A 16312-nucleotide genomic window follows, 5' to 3' on the forward strand; every position below is an offset into this window, starting at 1 on the left:
AGAGCCGTTGTTTCTGTTTTTCTATTGTTTTCTTTTTTTAGCTTGACCCACAAACTATATTTAGTACATTTTACTTTCCCCATGTAGTTTGTAGTCAGTACAAAGTACAATGGAGATATAAAGCTTCTTATACAACAGAGGTCTATGGTGACCAAGTTGGACAACAGCAAACATTATTGTCTTGCAAAATTCACATGTAATGTTATCCAGTGGTATGCTCACAAAATCCCAAACATGTATTTTTACTATAATATGATATTGTTAAATAACTCACTTACTGAAAACATTTTCACAATTGAAAACTTGTTTGATTTTATTGGGGTAAGTCACACTAAAGAACTGTAGTCCTGGGAGTGTCCTACGATTGCCCCTAACTTGATAAGATAACAAAGTATATGACGCAAATTACTGGGAAAATTGTGTAATGTTGTATAAAACAAGTGCAAAATATTAAGCAACAGAAAACCGAGAAAAAACAATTAACCAATAAAACTAATTTTAAAAATAATTATAACAATATCAAGGTAGGCCCTGGCAAAAACCTCACAAAGGCAAACTCTAATTAATCAGGCCAGTGCAGCAAACCTCCCAGAGCCACAGGATTATTGTGAAAGCTACAGCTGAATGAGATAAATTAGTTCTCCTGGGGATTTTTATACACACAATTCTTGGTGCCCCACCGTGCACAACAGGTAGAAAGGACCACTGTACAAACTGTGAGCTTTTCACTTTCATTGCATCCATTTGTCTGCAAAATTTAACTGTTTCTTATGCCAGTTTAATTGCATTTTTTGTGTTTCCCCCTCAAAGTTTAGCGGTATGGAAGCAGTGAGTTTATAAGGCCAGATATTAATACATGTGTTCTGTAGAGTAATGAAACAGCAGAAATTCTGTTATCGTTTCATTTCATGTGTGCCACAACATTTACTCCATTTACATTTATTTCAAAATTGTGTGACTGCATTGTTAGGGTATGCTGTACTATTGTTTGACGGCACTACATGACGCTTTTTTCTTTTTCAGACACAGCACAATAGACATATGGAATAAGATACCAAATATTGCGGTAGACAGTAAGACTCTAAGGACATTCAAGATGTTGTTTTGGAGGAATTAGGAGGAGAGGATTAGCAAGCTTTGCTGGGCTAAATGGCTTGTTGTCATCAAAGGTTTGCCTAATGTTCTAATGCTCTAAATGGATGCTGACTTTCAGTCCGGCATTTAAAAAAATGGATTAATTCCTCAAACACCTCCAATCTTTGGAATAGTAGTATTTTATGTGTTCTGGCTCACAACTCGTACCATTCCATTTTTCCACATTCTTTACAGTTTCAGAATCTTGGTTTTGGTGACAACAGGTTAATGTCTCCTGGCAATCCTTGTTTTGACTTTCCTTACACTTTAGGCCTTACAGTTTTTGGCAGTATTTTCCTTGAGTTTTAGACATTGACTCTCATTACAGTTTCTTGAATGCATGTGCATCTCCTAGTCAAGTTAACACCACCGTTTTTGCTGTCGATCACATTTCCCATTGCCAGCAGGCAATTCTGGGAGGTCAACTGAATCTAAAAAAGCAGGTGGATTGTATCTATGTTGCCGTCAAGCAGATTATCTTTGGATACTCACAATTGGTACAACAGCCAAAGTTTCGATTAAGCTGTAAATGAAATATAAATCAGATCTCATTTGGTCTGGTCAGTGAAAAGGGAGAGGACTACAGCAGGTGCTCCTTCCTATTAAGGGTGAGAATTGAGTCGAGGTATATTGGGGCTTTTTTCTATCTGAAAATATAACAACAGCTCTTTTTCATCTTGCAGTTTGCTGTCTGTTTCATTGACAATAATAGATTAGAAACAATCCCACCAAATAATATAAACAGGCTGTTGCTTAAATTTGATTTATGAGCAGACGATTGCAATCTGAAAAATGCTATACTGCTCCATGCTGCACCAAGAGTAAAATGAAGCTGACTGCCGACATACAAAGTTTTCATTTTGATTTGAAACTTTCAGACTCAGATACATATCTGAATATAGACAGAACTCAACTAAAAATGTAACCACATAATGAATTTGCATGTGACATTGCATTTTACATTTCTTTTACTAAATACTGAGAAACCCACATTAATCCAAACACCTTCTGATTTAAACATGGATTGGGAATTTTCCTTTCAGAAATTTCGCAGCAATACAAGCATTATAGAATGTCAATGCTCTTCTTATCAAAATAAACAAAAATTGTTCACAGGCTATTCCCATTCTCTCAAGAGAGAAGAAATAGCTCAGTACAATATCTAAGAGATTTTAGATTAAAAAGAAGCTTTTTCCAAAACCAAAACACGTAATAAATAAATAAATAATCCTAATCATTTCCTCAGTGTCTCAGTAATATTTCACATTGAAATATTCCCCAATTTCTACTAGACTGTTTTTGAAAATACAGTGGATTCAGAAAGTATTTAGACCCTTTCACTTTTTCACATTTTGCTATTTTTCAGCGTGTGACAAAATTACTTAGACCCATTTTTCCCCTCATCAAGCAACACTCATTAAAACAGAATGACAAAGCAAAAGCAGGATTGTAGAAATATATACATTTATTAAGATTTTAAAAAATGAATTGTCAGATTAACACCAGTATCCAGACTGCTTCCTCACTATTTGGGTGAGGCCCTTTTGGTTGCAATTACAGCCTGGAGTCTTCTGGGGTATAATGTGGCAAACTTCGCACACCTGGATTTGGAAATTCTCTGCCATTCATCACTTCAGATCCTCTTAAGCTTCCTAAGGTTGGATGGAAACCTTTGTTGGGCAGCTATTTTCAGGTTTCTCCAGAGACACTCATTTGGGACATATGTAGAGTTTTCCCTTCTGTGTTGCCTTTGCTTCCACCCCGCGGTGGGCTGGCGCCCTACCCAAGGTTTGTTTCCTGCCTTATGCCCTGTATTGGATGGGATTGGCTCCAGCAGATCCCCATGACCCTGTAGTTAGGATATAGCGGGTTGGATAATGGATGGATGATGCTTCCATCACCATGCTTCACCATTCAACTAATATTGCCAAGTGATGAATCCAGCCATGACAGTAATCTTGGTTTCATCAGACCAGAGTTGTCTTCTTTCTCATTGCCTTAGAGAGCTTTAGGTGCCTTCTTACAAACTCCACTTGGGCTTTCATGTATTGTCAATCTACATTGTCATAAGGCCCAGAGCATTTGTGTGGGGCAGTGATGACTGTCCTTCCAGAAGATTCTCCCATCTCCACATAGGATTTCTGCCCCTTAATCAGAGTGACTCATCTCTCTATCATGGCCCTTCTACAACGACTGCTAAGTTTGGCTGGGTGACCGGCTCTAGGAAGAGTTGTGGTTGTTCAAAACATCTTCCATTAATGAATTATAGAGACCTCTGTGCTCTTAGAAACCTTCAACACTGAAGGATTTTTTATAGCCTCCCTCAGATCTGTGCCTCAACACAATCCTGCCTCTAAACTCTGCAGGCCATTTGTTCGACCTCATGGCTTGCTCTATTTTTGCTCAATACACATTATCAAGTGTGGAACCTCCTGTAGACAGGCATGTGCATTTCTTAATAACATCAGATCAATTGAATTTACCACAAACAAGGTGCAGAAACATCTCAGTAATAATTAAGAGAATGGGATACACCTGATCCATATGTCAAATGTCATAGTAAAGTGTCTGAAAAAAACGAAAATTTAAAACTATAAAGTTTTCGGATGTAAATGTCATCCTTTCTCTTAATCCCCATCTCCCCTTCCCTCAACACTCGCTAGTGAGGATGTGGAAAAACATCCATTTTGTTAAGTTCACAAAATGAAACTACAGTACATGCTTAACTACTGACCTCCCATCACCATTGCCTCAATGCAATCTGGAGTTCACAGCTAGCAAGTGGAAAGTGGTGCGTAGTGTGGCGTGATGGCATGGGACACCAGGGATTAAGATGTGGGGGGCGGGGATTAGGAGTTGGAGTGATATGTTATTTGCTTTGGAACTGTTTTGGTACCGGAACTGAAGTTGGTATTGATATCAAAGTCAGAATTTTAGAAACCAATCCAACGCTAGTCTGAAAACTTATGTCAATGTGATATTTCAGATTTTTGATTTTTTATTTATTTGCAAAACCTTCTGTTTTCGCTTTGACATTCCGGGGTATGGAGTGTTGCTCAATGTGAGGAAAAATGAATTTAAATTATTTTAGCACAAGGCTGCAGGATAACAAAAAAAAAGTGAAAGGGCCTGAATAGAAAAAGAAAAGAACTGAAAATCTCATACTGACCTCTAAGTGTTTTGCACACTGCACTTTGACATTCTTTGATACCCTTCTGCTATGAAACATTCTCACCTGTCATTGTTTACACGTCTTAAACAACTATTATCATACACTGATAATTTCTGTATTATCTATATCTATTATTTATTTATTATATTACATATTTATTGACTATATTTATGTATCTAGATTTCATAATACCATACATTGCATCAATCTTGTCTTTGCACAATGTCTCGTCTTGTTTGTGTTTTAATTTTAATTTTAAATTTTAATTCTGTTTTTAATTTGATTTTAATTTTTTATTTGCACTTCATGTTGTTACACTGTGGACCATGAGCTTTGCAATTTTATCTATATGTATACTTTTAAATGGCTGAGATGACAATAAAGTTCGCTTTGACTTTGAATACTTTGTGAATCCACTTTATAGTCTAATAGAAACAGAGGACATATACACTGAGGTAATAAAAACACTATTTCAAGTTACTTTTTAGATCTTCTCCATCAATAATAATATTTAGGTTTACATGAACCTGAAACCCATGTCTAAATTTCTGTTAGCAATGCCCTGCAGCTCTGGTTTGGGCAAATGAATGAGAGCCATGGGAGGTGATATTTTCCTTACAGCAATAACTACAGTGGGATGCAAAAGTTTGGGCAACCTTGTTAATAGTCATTATTTTCCTGTATAAATCGTTGGTTGTTACGATAAAAAATGTCTGTTAAATATATCATATAGGAGACACACACAGTGATATTTGAGAAGTGAAATGAAGTTTATTGGATTTACAGAAAGTGTACAATAATTGTTCAAACAAAATCAGGCAGGTGCATAAAATTGGGCACCGTTGTCATTTTATTGATTCCAAAACTTTTAGAACTAATTATTGGAACTCAAACTTGGTAAGCTCAGTGACCCCTGACCTACATACACAGGTGAATCCTACAATGAGAAAGAGTATTTAAGGGGGTCAATTGTAAGTTTCCCTCCTCCTTTAATTTTCTCTGAAGAGTAGCAACATGGGGGTCACAAAACAACTCTCAAATGACCTGAAGACAAAGATTGTTCACCATCATGGTTTAGGGAAGGATAAAGAAAGCTGTCCCAGAGACTTAAGCTGTCTGTTTCCACAGTTAGGAACATATTGAGGAAATGAAAGACCACAGGCTCAGTTCAAGTTAAGGCTCGAAGTGGCAGACCAAGAAAGACTTCGGATAGACAGAAGCGACGAATGGTGAGAACAGTCAGAGTCAACCCACAGACCAGCACCAAAGACCTACAACATCATCTTGCAGCAGATGGAGTCACTGTGCATCGTTCAACCATTCGCACTTTACACAAGGAGATGCTGTATGCGAGAATGATGCAGAGGAAGCCTTTTCTCCGCCCACAGCACAAACAGAGCCGCTTGAGGTATGCTCAAGCACATTTGGACAAGCCAGCTTCATTTTGGAATAAGGTGCTGTGGACTGATGAAACTAAAATTGAGTTATTTGGGCATAACAAGGGCGTTATGCATGGAGGAAAAAGTACACAGCATTCCAAGAAAAACACCTGCTACCTACAGTAAAATATGGTGGTGGTTTCATCACGCTGTGGGGCTGTGTGGCCAGTGCAGGGACTGGGAATCTTGTCAAAGTTAAGAGACGCATGGATTCCACTCAGTATCAGCAGATTCTGGAGACCAATGTCCAGGAATCAGTGACAAAGCTGAAGCTGCGCCGGGGCTGGATCTTTCAACAAGACAACGACCTGAAACACTGCTCAAAATCCACTAAGGCATTCATGCAGAGGAACAAGTACAACGTTCTGAAATGGCCATCTCAGTCCCCAGACCTGAATATAATTGAAAATCTGTGGTGCGAGTTAAAGAGAGCTGTCCATGCTTGGAAGCCATCAAACCTGAATGAACTAGAGATGTTTTGTAAAGAGGAATGGTCCAAAATACCTTCAACCACAATCCAGACTCTCATTGGAACCTACAGGAAGCGTTTAGAGGCTGTAATTTCTGCAAAAGGCGGAACTACTAAATATTGATTTCATTTCTTTTTTGTGGTGCCCAAATTTATGCACCTGCCTGATTTTGTTTGAACAATTATTGCACACTTTCTGTAAATCCAATAAACTTGATTTAACTTCTCAAATATCACTGTGTGTGTCTCCTATATGATATATTTAACTGATATTTTTTATCGTAACAACCAACGATTTATACAGGAAAATAATGACTATTAACAAGGTTGCCCAAACTTTTGCATCCCAATGAATATGCAGTGGTCTTTCATTGCCACTGCAGGTATGATCACTTGTAATCCCTCTCGACTATGCCAGCACACATTTCTTTAAATCCAGTTTTAACACTGTAACACAGCTCTGTCCACCTCTCTTCCAGCAGCTAAATTCTAACATCACTCATTCCTCTTGAGTCAAAACCATTTAGATGCTGTCTCTGCCTGCTTGCGGATATCATCCACCAGTTATTGCAAGATGGACTTCTAAACCCAAGGAACAGCAGTTAATTTCAAAGTGAGTTTTCTTGGAAACCCATGCAATTGACTTCCACTGGAAACTTCTAGGCACTCCATCCCCTCTGCTTACATATTTTTCAAGCTTAAGCTCCTATGCTCCCCAATCCTCTTTTCCCAGGGCATCTTCAATTCTAGGAGGACCACCTGCTTTGAGGTGTTGGACCAAAGGACAAAGTTGAGACATAGGCTTCTTCTGATAATTTCCCTGGGAAATATGAGTTGCCTCTTCAGGGTCCACCCAAATCACAAACAGAGGACATATACACTGAGGTAATAAAAACACTATTTCAAGTTACTTTTTAGATCTTCTCCATCAATAATTATACTGTATTTAGGTTTATATGAACCTGAAACCCATGTCTAAATTTCTGTTAGCAATGCCCTGCAGCTCTGGTTTGGGCAAATGAATGAGAGCCATGGGAGGTGATATTTTCCTTACAGCAATAACTATATGCAGTGGTCTTTCATTGCCACTGCAGGTATGATCACTTGTAATCCGTCTCGACTATGCCAGCACACATTTCTTTAAATCCAGTTTTAACACTGTAACGTCTAACTAGTTCTGCCAACACAGAAGTGCCCTTCAAAACCTTCTGTTGATTATGTTTCTTCTTCATCATTCTTCTGGAGATGATAATCAGCTGTATTACAAAATGATGCAGCAAAAATGAGTTTAACTTGAAAAACCAAATCTAATCTTACATTTTAAAAATCTGAATCAAACATATGTGGTTCTCAATGCTAATTTAAATATGGGACTCCATACTCCATTTTTTCTTACTGAGCAGGGAGAAAACCGAGATCAGTAGTGCAGCAGAAAGTGTAAATTCAGCCTACCAAAGACAACCAAATGGAAGTAGAGTAGTGGCAGAAAGAAGAGCAGAGTGGGCACCATATCAAGATGTCATCTTAATCCATTAATTTTATTTTAATTCTTTTCATTTTTATTACTATTTAATTTAATATTGTTTCTTTGTATCAGTATACTGCTGCTGGATTATGTGAATTTCCCCTTGGGATTAATAAAGTATCTATCTATCTATCTATCTATCTATCTATCTAATCCCAATATACTGTACCTTATCGGATGGGATTAAACGAGCCCTTGTTTTGATACTTGCCTTGTCAATGTCATATAGAAAAGAGATGACTCGAAATGTAGATTTGAATAGAATATGGAGATGGTTAGCATCTGAGAAAATCACCACCAGGACAGGGTGTGGGAGCCTCCTGCTTATATCAGTTTAACACATTTGTTAATGAAGTAAGTCAGGAGATCTGAGTTCACATGTAGATAACTTTCAAAAAAGAAACCATCATCCTATGTAAGAGGACAGAGATCCTGAAAGATCTTCAAAAAGTCTGTAAACATGAATGTCAATTTTGTATGTAAAAAATAAATCTTTTGATGCTCAGTAACAGTTAGGGAATTAGTTTTATTTACCTATCTGTTGTGTTATTCAGTATTTTCAAATCAAGAAGATTAATGCCAAACATAAACAGCACTTTAAAAATGTTAAAATGAAAATGAAAAACAGCAAGGATCTAACATGAAGCAGCTATGATCTGAACACATCAGCTATCCTGTTGCAAAAAGTTGCACAGACGTCATTTTCCATTAGACTTGTGCAATGTGCCTCTCCTTTAAAAAGGCTTTAGAGCTCCCTGTCGGTAAATCAGAGGATTCATGACTTAGATGGCAAGAAGCCCCCTTATTCTAAAATGTATCCAAACAGCCTGACACAATTTAAATTGCTGACCTTACAAAATAAATCAAGCTTTGTAAAAGTGTTGCACTAGTGGCATATGTATGCAGTAAATCATTGCTGTAGTCCCATATGATAGATTCAGTCACATTAGTGTCAGCCCTCCTTATGTGTGTGTGTCTGTTGTAACATTTAAACCAAAAACGTGCTGGCTTTCTTCACACACACAAACAAATTGCCAGTTCACCTTACCTTTATAACTTTCGGAAGTGGGAAAAAAGAGTAAATGAGAAAAGTCCACATATAAAACTGACAGAATATGCTAAACCCACTGGAAACTGAGCTTGGGTCTCAGCATCTGTAAGGAGGTACACTGCCTACAAAAAGTATTCACCCCTATTGGATGTTTTCACATTTTATTAGTACACAACACTGAATCGCAGTGGACTTACTTTAGGTTTTTTAACACTGATCAACAGAAAACGTCTATTTGATACCAAAGTGAAAAACAGATCTCTGATAAGTAATCTACATTAATTACAAATAGCAAACACAAAATAATTGATCGCAATTCAGTATTTAGTAGACGCACCTTTGGCACCCATGACAGCCTTGAATAGATGTGCTCAAGTCTTTCTATCAGCTCTGCACATCTCCACACTGCAATTTTTTCCTAATTTTTCTTTTAACTTATTTGCGATAGTGACTTACAACATTTCAGACAGAATTGGTTACTTTTTTCTTTTGATATTTTCCTATTTGAGCACAACTAGGTGAAGTGATTTGCTAAAGGTAACATATTGTCAGTAGTTGAATTTAAACCCATGACCTCAGGGACTGAAGTCTAAAGCCTTAATCACTACGCCACAACACCCTCCAATAATGGTTATTGGTTGATTTGGTGGAGGCCAAATAATATACATATTATACATCTTAGTAACTGAGACATGCTCTCATATTCTTCTTGGTGCCGAGGCTAGAGCTGTAGTACCTATGAAAAGTATTTCAAATTTGATGATAAATATGCTGGCTTCTGCCATGTGTTTTTGTTCTCATTGCATCAATTCTCAACCCATAGTGGCCATTAATGGACTGGATATTTTCCATAAACAATTTACTTTCAGAATACTTAGAAAGAAAGAAAACTTGATTTGATTGGAACCTAGTTTTGTAAAACTTCACCTGCCTGTATAGAAAGTTTTTTGGTTTTAAATAAATTCAATACATTTCAATAAAATGTTGAAAAAAAAAACCTTCCACCAATGAATTTATAATAATACAAGGCTGAAAACTGAAATGATAAAAATATATTTTTTCTACAAAAAATATACTTTGCTTACAAAAAAAGAACTGTTTAAGGGTATAACAATATAATGCCTGACACTACAAGGCTTGAAGAAGGAAGAAAAAGAGAATATAACATTACATAGCACTGTAAAACAATTCACAGTCGTGGGGGCCTTAAACAACACCCAAGAAGCACTGGGCTCCATTCATGAAGATACCCACACTGGGCCACTTGAGAATCACCAGTTAATCAAACCAGAACATTTTTGTAGATATTGGTGGCAAACTGGAGTATCTAAAAAATGTCTCGACAAACACAGGGATTACATGCAAACAAAACCTCACACACAAAACAACAAAATGTTGGAGCCTTAAGGAAGCTGTGCTAGCTACCCACTGAAGCCCCATTTGTATTTTGTTCAGAAAAATGCAAATTATATTTTATGGAACTGTTATTTTTTATATAAGTAGCATATAGTAGGCAGGCAGTGTGATGTAGTGGTTAAGGACTTCAAAACCTTAAGGTTTTGGGTTTAAATCCCAATACTAACACTGTGTGACCATGAGCAGGTCACTTCACCTGCATGTGCTCAAAATAGAAAAACTAAGGAAATGTAACCAATTGCATCTCAGATATTGGATAAAGGCATCAGCAAAATAATAAGTAGTAATGATAACACACAGTATTCTGTACATCCATCCATCCATTATCCAACCCGCTATATCCTAACTACAGGGTCACGGTGGTCTGCTGGAGCCAATCCCAGCCAACACAGGGCGCAAGGCAGAAACCAGTTCCGGGCAGGGCGCCAACCCACCGCAGGACACACACACCCACACTCACACACCAAGCACACACTTTGGACAATTTAGAATCGGCAATCCACCTAACCTGCATGTCTTTGGACTGTGGGAGGAAACCGGACCACCCGCAGGAAATCTACGCAGGCACGGGGAGAACATGCACTCTCCACGCGAACCCAGGTCCCCTAACTGCGAGGCATCAGCGCTACCCACTGCGCCACCGTGCCACCCTATTCTGTACATACAGTAAGGGATAATAGATACTTTGTATGTAAATTTATTTCTTTGATATATTCATGTATTTGTTTACTTATTTCTTTACCTTCTATAAAAAGCCAAATTCCCCCCTTGAAACAAATAAAGTATTATCTATCTATCTGTCTGTCTGTCTAAAGCACTATAAAAGAAATGATAGACTGGTTGATGGGCTGATTTGCCTGTGGATGAGGGATTGATCACACTTCTTCTTTGCTGTGCTATTATAATTTAATCTTATGTAATCAGAAACATGATAAATGGCTATTGTGAATGAGAGAAAATGTAACAGTTGTGATATTATTTTACTTTAATTACAAATACTTAGATGTAATATGTGTGGGAAATAATTCCCTTTCGTTTTCATATTCGTTGTTTTTAAAATATTTTTTAAAATCTATGTAACGTGCATGTGAGTCCCAGTAAAAATGATCTATCTTAATTCATTCTTTTTTTGTTTAATGCTAACATTTCCGTTATTTTTTTTCTTCTGAAACTTAAACACACTGTTACATGGTCTTTTACATCCGATGAATAAACTTTGCCTAAAAATCGTGTGACCCGACAAGCGCAATTCCTCCACACAGGTTGCTGACTGAGGACCGCACAAACCTGGCATTAAATCCTGGCATTACCTCCCCCCAGCTCGTGTTCCTTTACCAAGATAAAGTGTTCGAGCTATGTAGTCGGACAGCAAATACCTCAAATTCTTGCTCTGACACCGAGGGCGAAGAATTGATGCTGGTGTTGTTCGTGTCGCTCTCCTCCCGTTTCATTCCAGTGACAGCAGTGGTCGTTCGCACTTCGACCCGAAGGTCCCATGCAATCCTTAAAAAGTAATTTATTGCAAAAAATCCGTGGTATCGCCCTTAACAAGAAAAAGATGTGTGTACATTTAAACTTAAAAAGCAGATTTGACAGAATGTCGTAATGACAATTGCAAAATCACTTGACAGTTTTAGTGTAATTTAATCTCAATGCGCGGAGTCTATTTCTCTTTTCAGGATATTAAATTTATTTGGCTCGTCGTTGTAGCTTCTAGCGCGCAGAATGCCAAACATTTAATATAAACATCCAAATATAGACGGGATAAACGGATGGTTGACAGCGTTTTTATAAATAATACTGTAATCCATGGTGATCAAAAATAATATAAATATCCCAAACGCAGACCAAACCTAAAATCCTGTCCAAAGTTTTCCGTCGATTGCTGCTTTCCATATATTATTTTCTTCCTTCTTTAAATATTGTAATATCCAGTCACATAGAAATGCGATCCCCGTTTATTTCCAAACAAGTTGAAAACGACTACGTTATCTACTGTTAGTGATTAAGCATCACCGTGATGGCATGAACCGAAATCCTTCCTTCTGGTTACCGGTGGGAGTCTAGACTCCGGACTATAGTAATCAAATCTCTTTTCTTCCAAGGTCAATTGCGTATGCTAAGCACTCGAGCACAACTCCGCAGCTTTCTACTCCGTGGACGCGCGATGACCGTTTATACCAGGACTGCGGGCGAGCAGTGGAGGCGTTGCGAAGGCGGGACAAATAGTGAATTAGCCAATAAAAGACGTGAAAAGAGACCCAAACCACAAGGATGTCCAACCGCACCGTAGAAGTTTTAATGACATCGCCAACACTAACAGTCCTCAAACCAAACACGTTGTCGCTCGTCCCGGACTCTACACAGATCACAAGATTTGTGTTATTTACCCTTCATTCTGAACTAATAAACTCATTTTGAACTAATAAACTCATACATTTAAGAATAAATGCAGACATTTTCTGAAACGCGGTAAGAGTCAACGTTACAAGTTCATTTGCTTTAACTGTTGTGATTATCCACCTCTGTTATGAATTTAGCATGACATTTCAGCTTTGAATATACGGATAACATTTTACAAAATAGCAAAACTAGCTTAGTGTAATTACTAATCTGTGCGTAAACTTAAAACATAATAGAAAGAATGCAAATAATTCTGTTTTCGATAAATAGGAAATAATCGTAAAAGCGCTTTATAAGGGACGTGATGTGAAAGGCACGATAGATAGATAGATAGATAGATAGATAGATAGATAGATAGATAGATAGATAGATAGATAGATAGATAGATATGAAAGGCACTATATGATAGATAGATAGATAGATAGATAGATAGATAGATAGATAGATAGATAGATAGATAGATAGTATAATTACAGTATAATATATAAAAAAACTGTGCTAAAGTCTTAGGCCAAACAAGAAAATAACTCTTAAACCTAGTATCTGAGCAGAAAATTATTATTTTCTCATGAAATCATTATATAACATTACAATTAACACAAGTACACATTGATACAGTAAAAAATAACAGGAATCTCGTGTTTGTGTTTTATAACTTCCCTGTCTGAACATGCTATGACTAATAGAGTTTTATAGGGCATAGTGGTTAATTCTTTGAACCTCAAAACCTGAGGTTGGCGGTTCAAATCCTCAAATGTATAATATATATAATAATATAATATATTAATATAATATATAATAATATAATAATATAATGTATCAAAGTACACATATGTAAATGATATATATATATCATTTACATATGTGTACTTTGATACATTTTTCCACCAAATAAATCAATAATAATAATAATAATAATAAGCACTATTGGAGGGCAGGGTGTTGTAGTGGTTTAGGGCTTTGGAGATATACCCCTGAAGATGTGGGCGCATGAGCAGGTCACTTCACCTACCTGTGCTCCAATTGCACAAACAAAAGAGATAGATAGATAGATAGATAGATAGATAGATAGATAGATAGATAGATAGATAGATAGATAGATAGATAGATAGATAGATACTTTATTAATCCCAAGGGGTAATTCACAAAATGTAACCAGCTGCATCTCAGACGTTGTAAGTTGCCTTGTATAAAGGTGTCAGCTAGACAAAAGCTTCTTTATAAAACACATGTTGTGTGTGGCTTGCCAGAGCTTGCAGGCAGCCTCTAATACTGCTAGTTTTCCATCTGTAGACCTCATCTCTAGGTAGGTTTTAATGTATGCTTGTCATTTCCAAACATCTACTTCCAAAAGTCCAGCAGTCTTTTTTTCACCAGCCAATACACCCATTGATTTGTTAAATGTCACCACTAGCACACCTGGTTAGGCTGATCACTACATCATAATCGAAATTGTATACTGTTAGTAGAATTTAACCAATCCATAGAATAACTGGAGGGCCTCAAGAAGAGGATTGGGAAGCAAACCTATGGTGTTTTAGCCATCTCACAACATAGCAAAAACTTTATGGTAAACACATGATATTCTTGCTACTTATAGTTATACAGGTATTGTGTTTACATATATACAAATATATACTTATTGTCTAGATAAATACAGTGGGCTCAGAAAGTATTCATACCCCTTCACTTTTTTCATGTTGTACTATGCAGCAGCCTTGTGTTATAATCTTCCCCACATTAATCAACACTTCATACTGCAGAATGACAAAGCAAAAACAGGATTTTAGAAATTTTTACAAATTTCTTCAAAATAAATAACTTAAATATCACACTGGCACCATACTCTGACACTTTACTTAGTACTAATTTGAACTACCTTTGGCAACAACTACAGCCTAGAGTCTTCTAGGATCTGACGTGATAGAGTTTGTATGGGATGACAAAATGCTGCCGCTTTGCCACGCTAGGTAATTGCCTACTTTGCTTTAATGGTAGAGATGTCTCTGGCCATCACCATGCTTCACCTTTGGTATGGTATTGCACCAGTGCCTGGTTTCCTCAATACGTGATGCTAATCTTGATTTCATGAGATCACATAATTTTGTATCTCCAAGTTTCAGAGCTCTTTAGGTGCTTTTATACAAACTCCAAGTTGGCTTCCATGTATCTTTTACTGAGGAGAGGCTTCTGTCTGGCCACTCTTCCATAATACCTTGAATGAGGGAATGATGGTTGTACCTCTGGAAAATCCCCCCATCTTCACATGTGTTCTCTAGAGCTCAGCCAGAATGACTATCATGTTCTTGGTCACCACACTTATCAAGGTTCTTCTCACTCAGTTGTTCAGTTTGGATATGTGACCATATCTAGGAAGAGTCAGGGTTGTTACAAACGGCACCATTTAGAAAGTATGAAGGCTATTGAGAATCTTCAATGCTGTAGAGAATTTTTTGTTACCTTCCCCACATCTCTGCCTTGACACAATCCTGCCTCTAAGCTCTGTGGGTAGTTCCTTTGACCTCATGGTTTGATTTTTGCTCTGATGAAACATTGTCAGCTGTGTGACCTTCTATAAACAGTTTTGTGCCTTTCTTAATCATGTGTAGTCATGTGAATTAACCACAGGTAGTTTCCAAAAGAGGTGTAGAAATAGCTCCATGATAATCAAAAGAATGGGATTAACGTGAGATAAATTTCAGGTATCATCGTAAAAGGTCTGAATGCTTTTATCACTCTGGTATTTCATTTTTTTTTTAAATTTTAATACATATGAAAAAAATTGTCAGATCCCGTTTTCGCTTTGTTAAATCTTGGGTACGAAGTTTTGCTTTATGTGTAGAGAGAAAAGTTAAAACGATTTCAGCAATAAAATACAACAGTGGAAAATATGAAAAAGTGGAGGGGTTCAATTACTTTATGCACTGTAGAAGGAAAAATGTTTTTCTTGGTTAATGCCTTTGCAGGATAGATAGATAGATAGATAGATAGATAGATAGATAGATAGATAGATAGATAGATAGATAGATAGATTTTCCATAAGTTAGGTTGTTGAAAGGCTACATTGACGTAAATAAAACGAATAAAAAAGAATACTAATAGTTGATCAACCGTGTATTCGTGCATGAATTCTGTGCAAGTCCCTCCCGTAATGAGCACACAGTGGCGCTGTAAAACCATGGAGGAACCTCCCAAAAGTCACGGATTTAACGCTGAAGTGTTTCTCTTTTTTAGCGGAGGTGGCCTGCTTGATCACGACTTTTGAGTGATCTGTCAAATGCCGATCATGCCCTATTTTCGAGAAAGACAATGTTGTAAATACATTATGCTAAGACATACGAAATGTGTACCTCACACACTCCACTGGACATGAATGCAAAATTTAGTATTATTCATTAATTCGTTTTACAAAACTGTTTATTTAATAGCATAATAAAGGCAAATTAGTAGTCAATTACCGGGAAACATCAAAAAATAACATTAAGAAATGAACATTCATTTAAAAAATGACCTTTGTACTTTTGTTATTTAACGAAGCTCGTGAATGATACAATTCCGACACAGTGAGCTTTTTGTTCTGTATCTGCTTAATTTGTACGCTTATTAGTTGATCACAGAAGCAGAATTGCTGTATGTCGACGTCTTGCACATAATGTGCCAAATAGAAAACTCCGTCACTTGTTAACGTGTGCCTGATTCAGCT

The 16312-nt window shown here is 37.0% G+C and overlaps 1 protein-coding gene across 1 annotated transcript in view; it reads right to left on the reverse strand.

Annotated features, from left to right (window-relative positions):
- si:ch211-63p21.1 overlaps positions 1–12369 on the reverse strand; it is a 74027-nt gene extending 61658 nt beyond the window's left edge. The window contains exon 1 of the mRNA XM_039745145.1: positions 11583–12369. Coding sequence (XP_039601079.1) covers positions 11583–11657 — 75 coding nt within the window. The 5' untranslated portion in view covers positions 11658–12369. The remainder of the gene's footprint in view (positions 1–11582) is intronic.
- Positions 12370–16312: the final 3943 nt, after the last annotated feature.

The sequence above is a fragment of the Polypterus senegalus genome, chromosome 1 (assembly GCF_016835505.1).
Source record: "Polypterus senegalus isolate Bchr_013 chromosome 1, ASM1683550v1, whole genome shotgun sequence".
Taxonomy (NCBI): Eukaryota; Metazoa; Chordata; class Cladistia; order Polypteriformes; family Polypteridae; genus Polypterus; species Polypterus senegalus.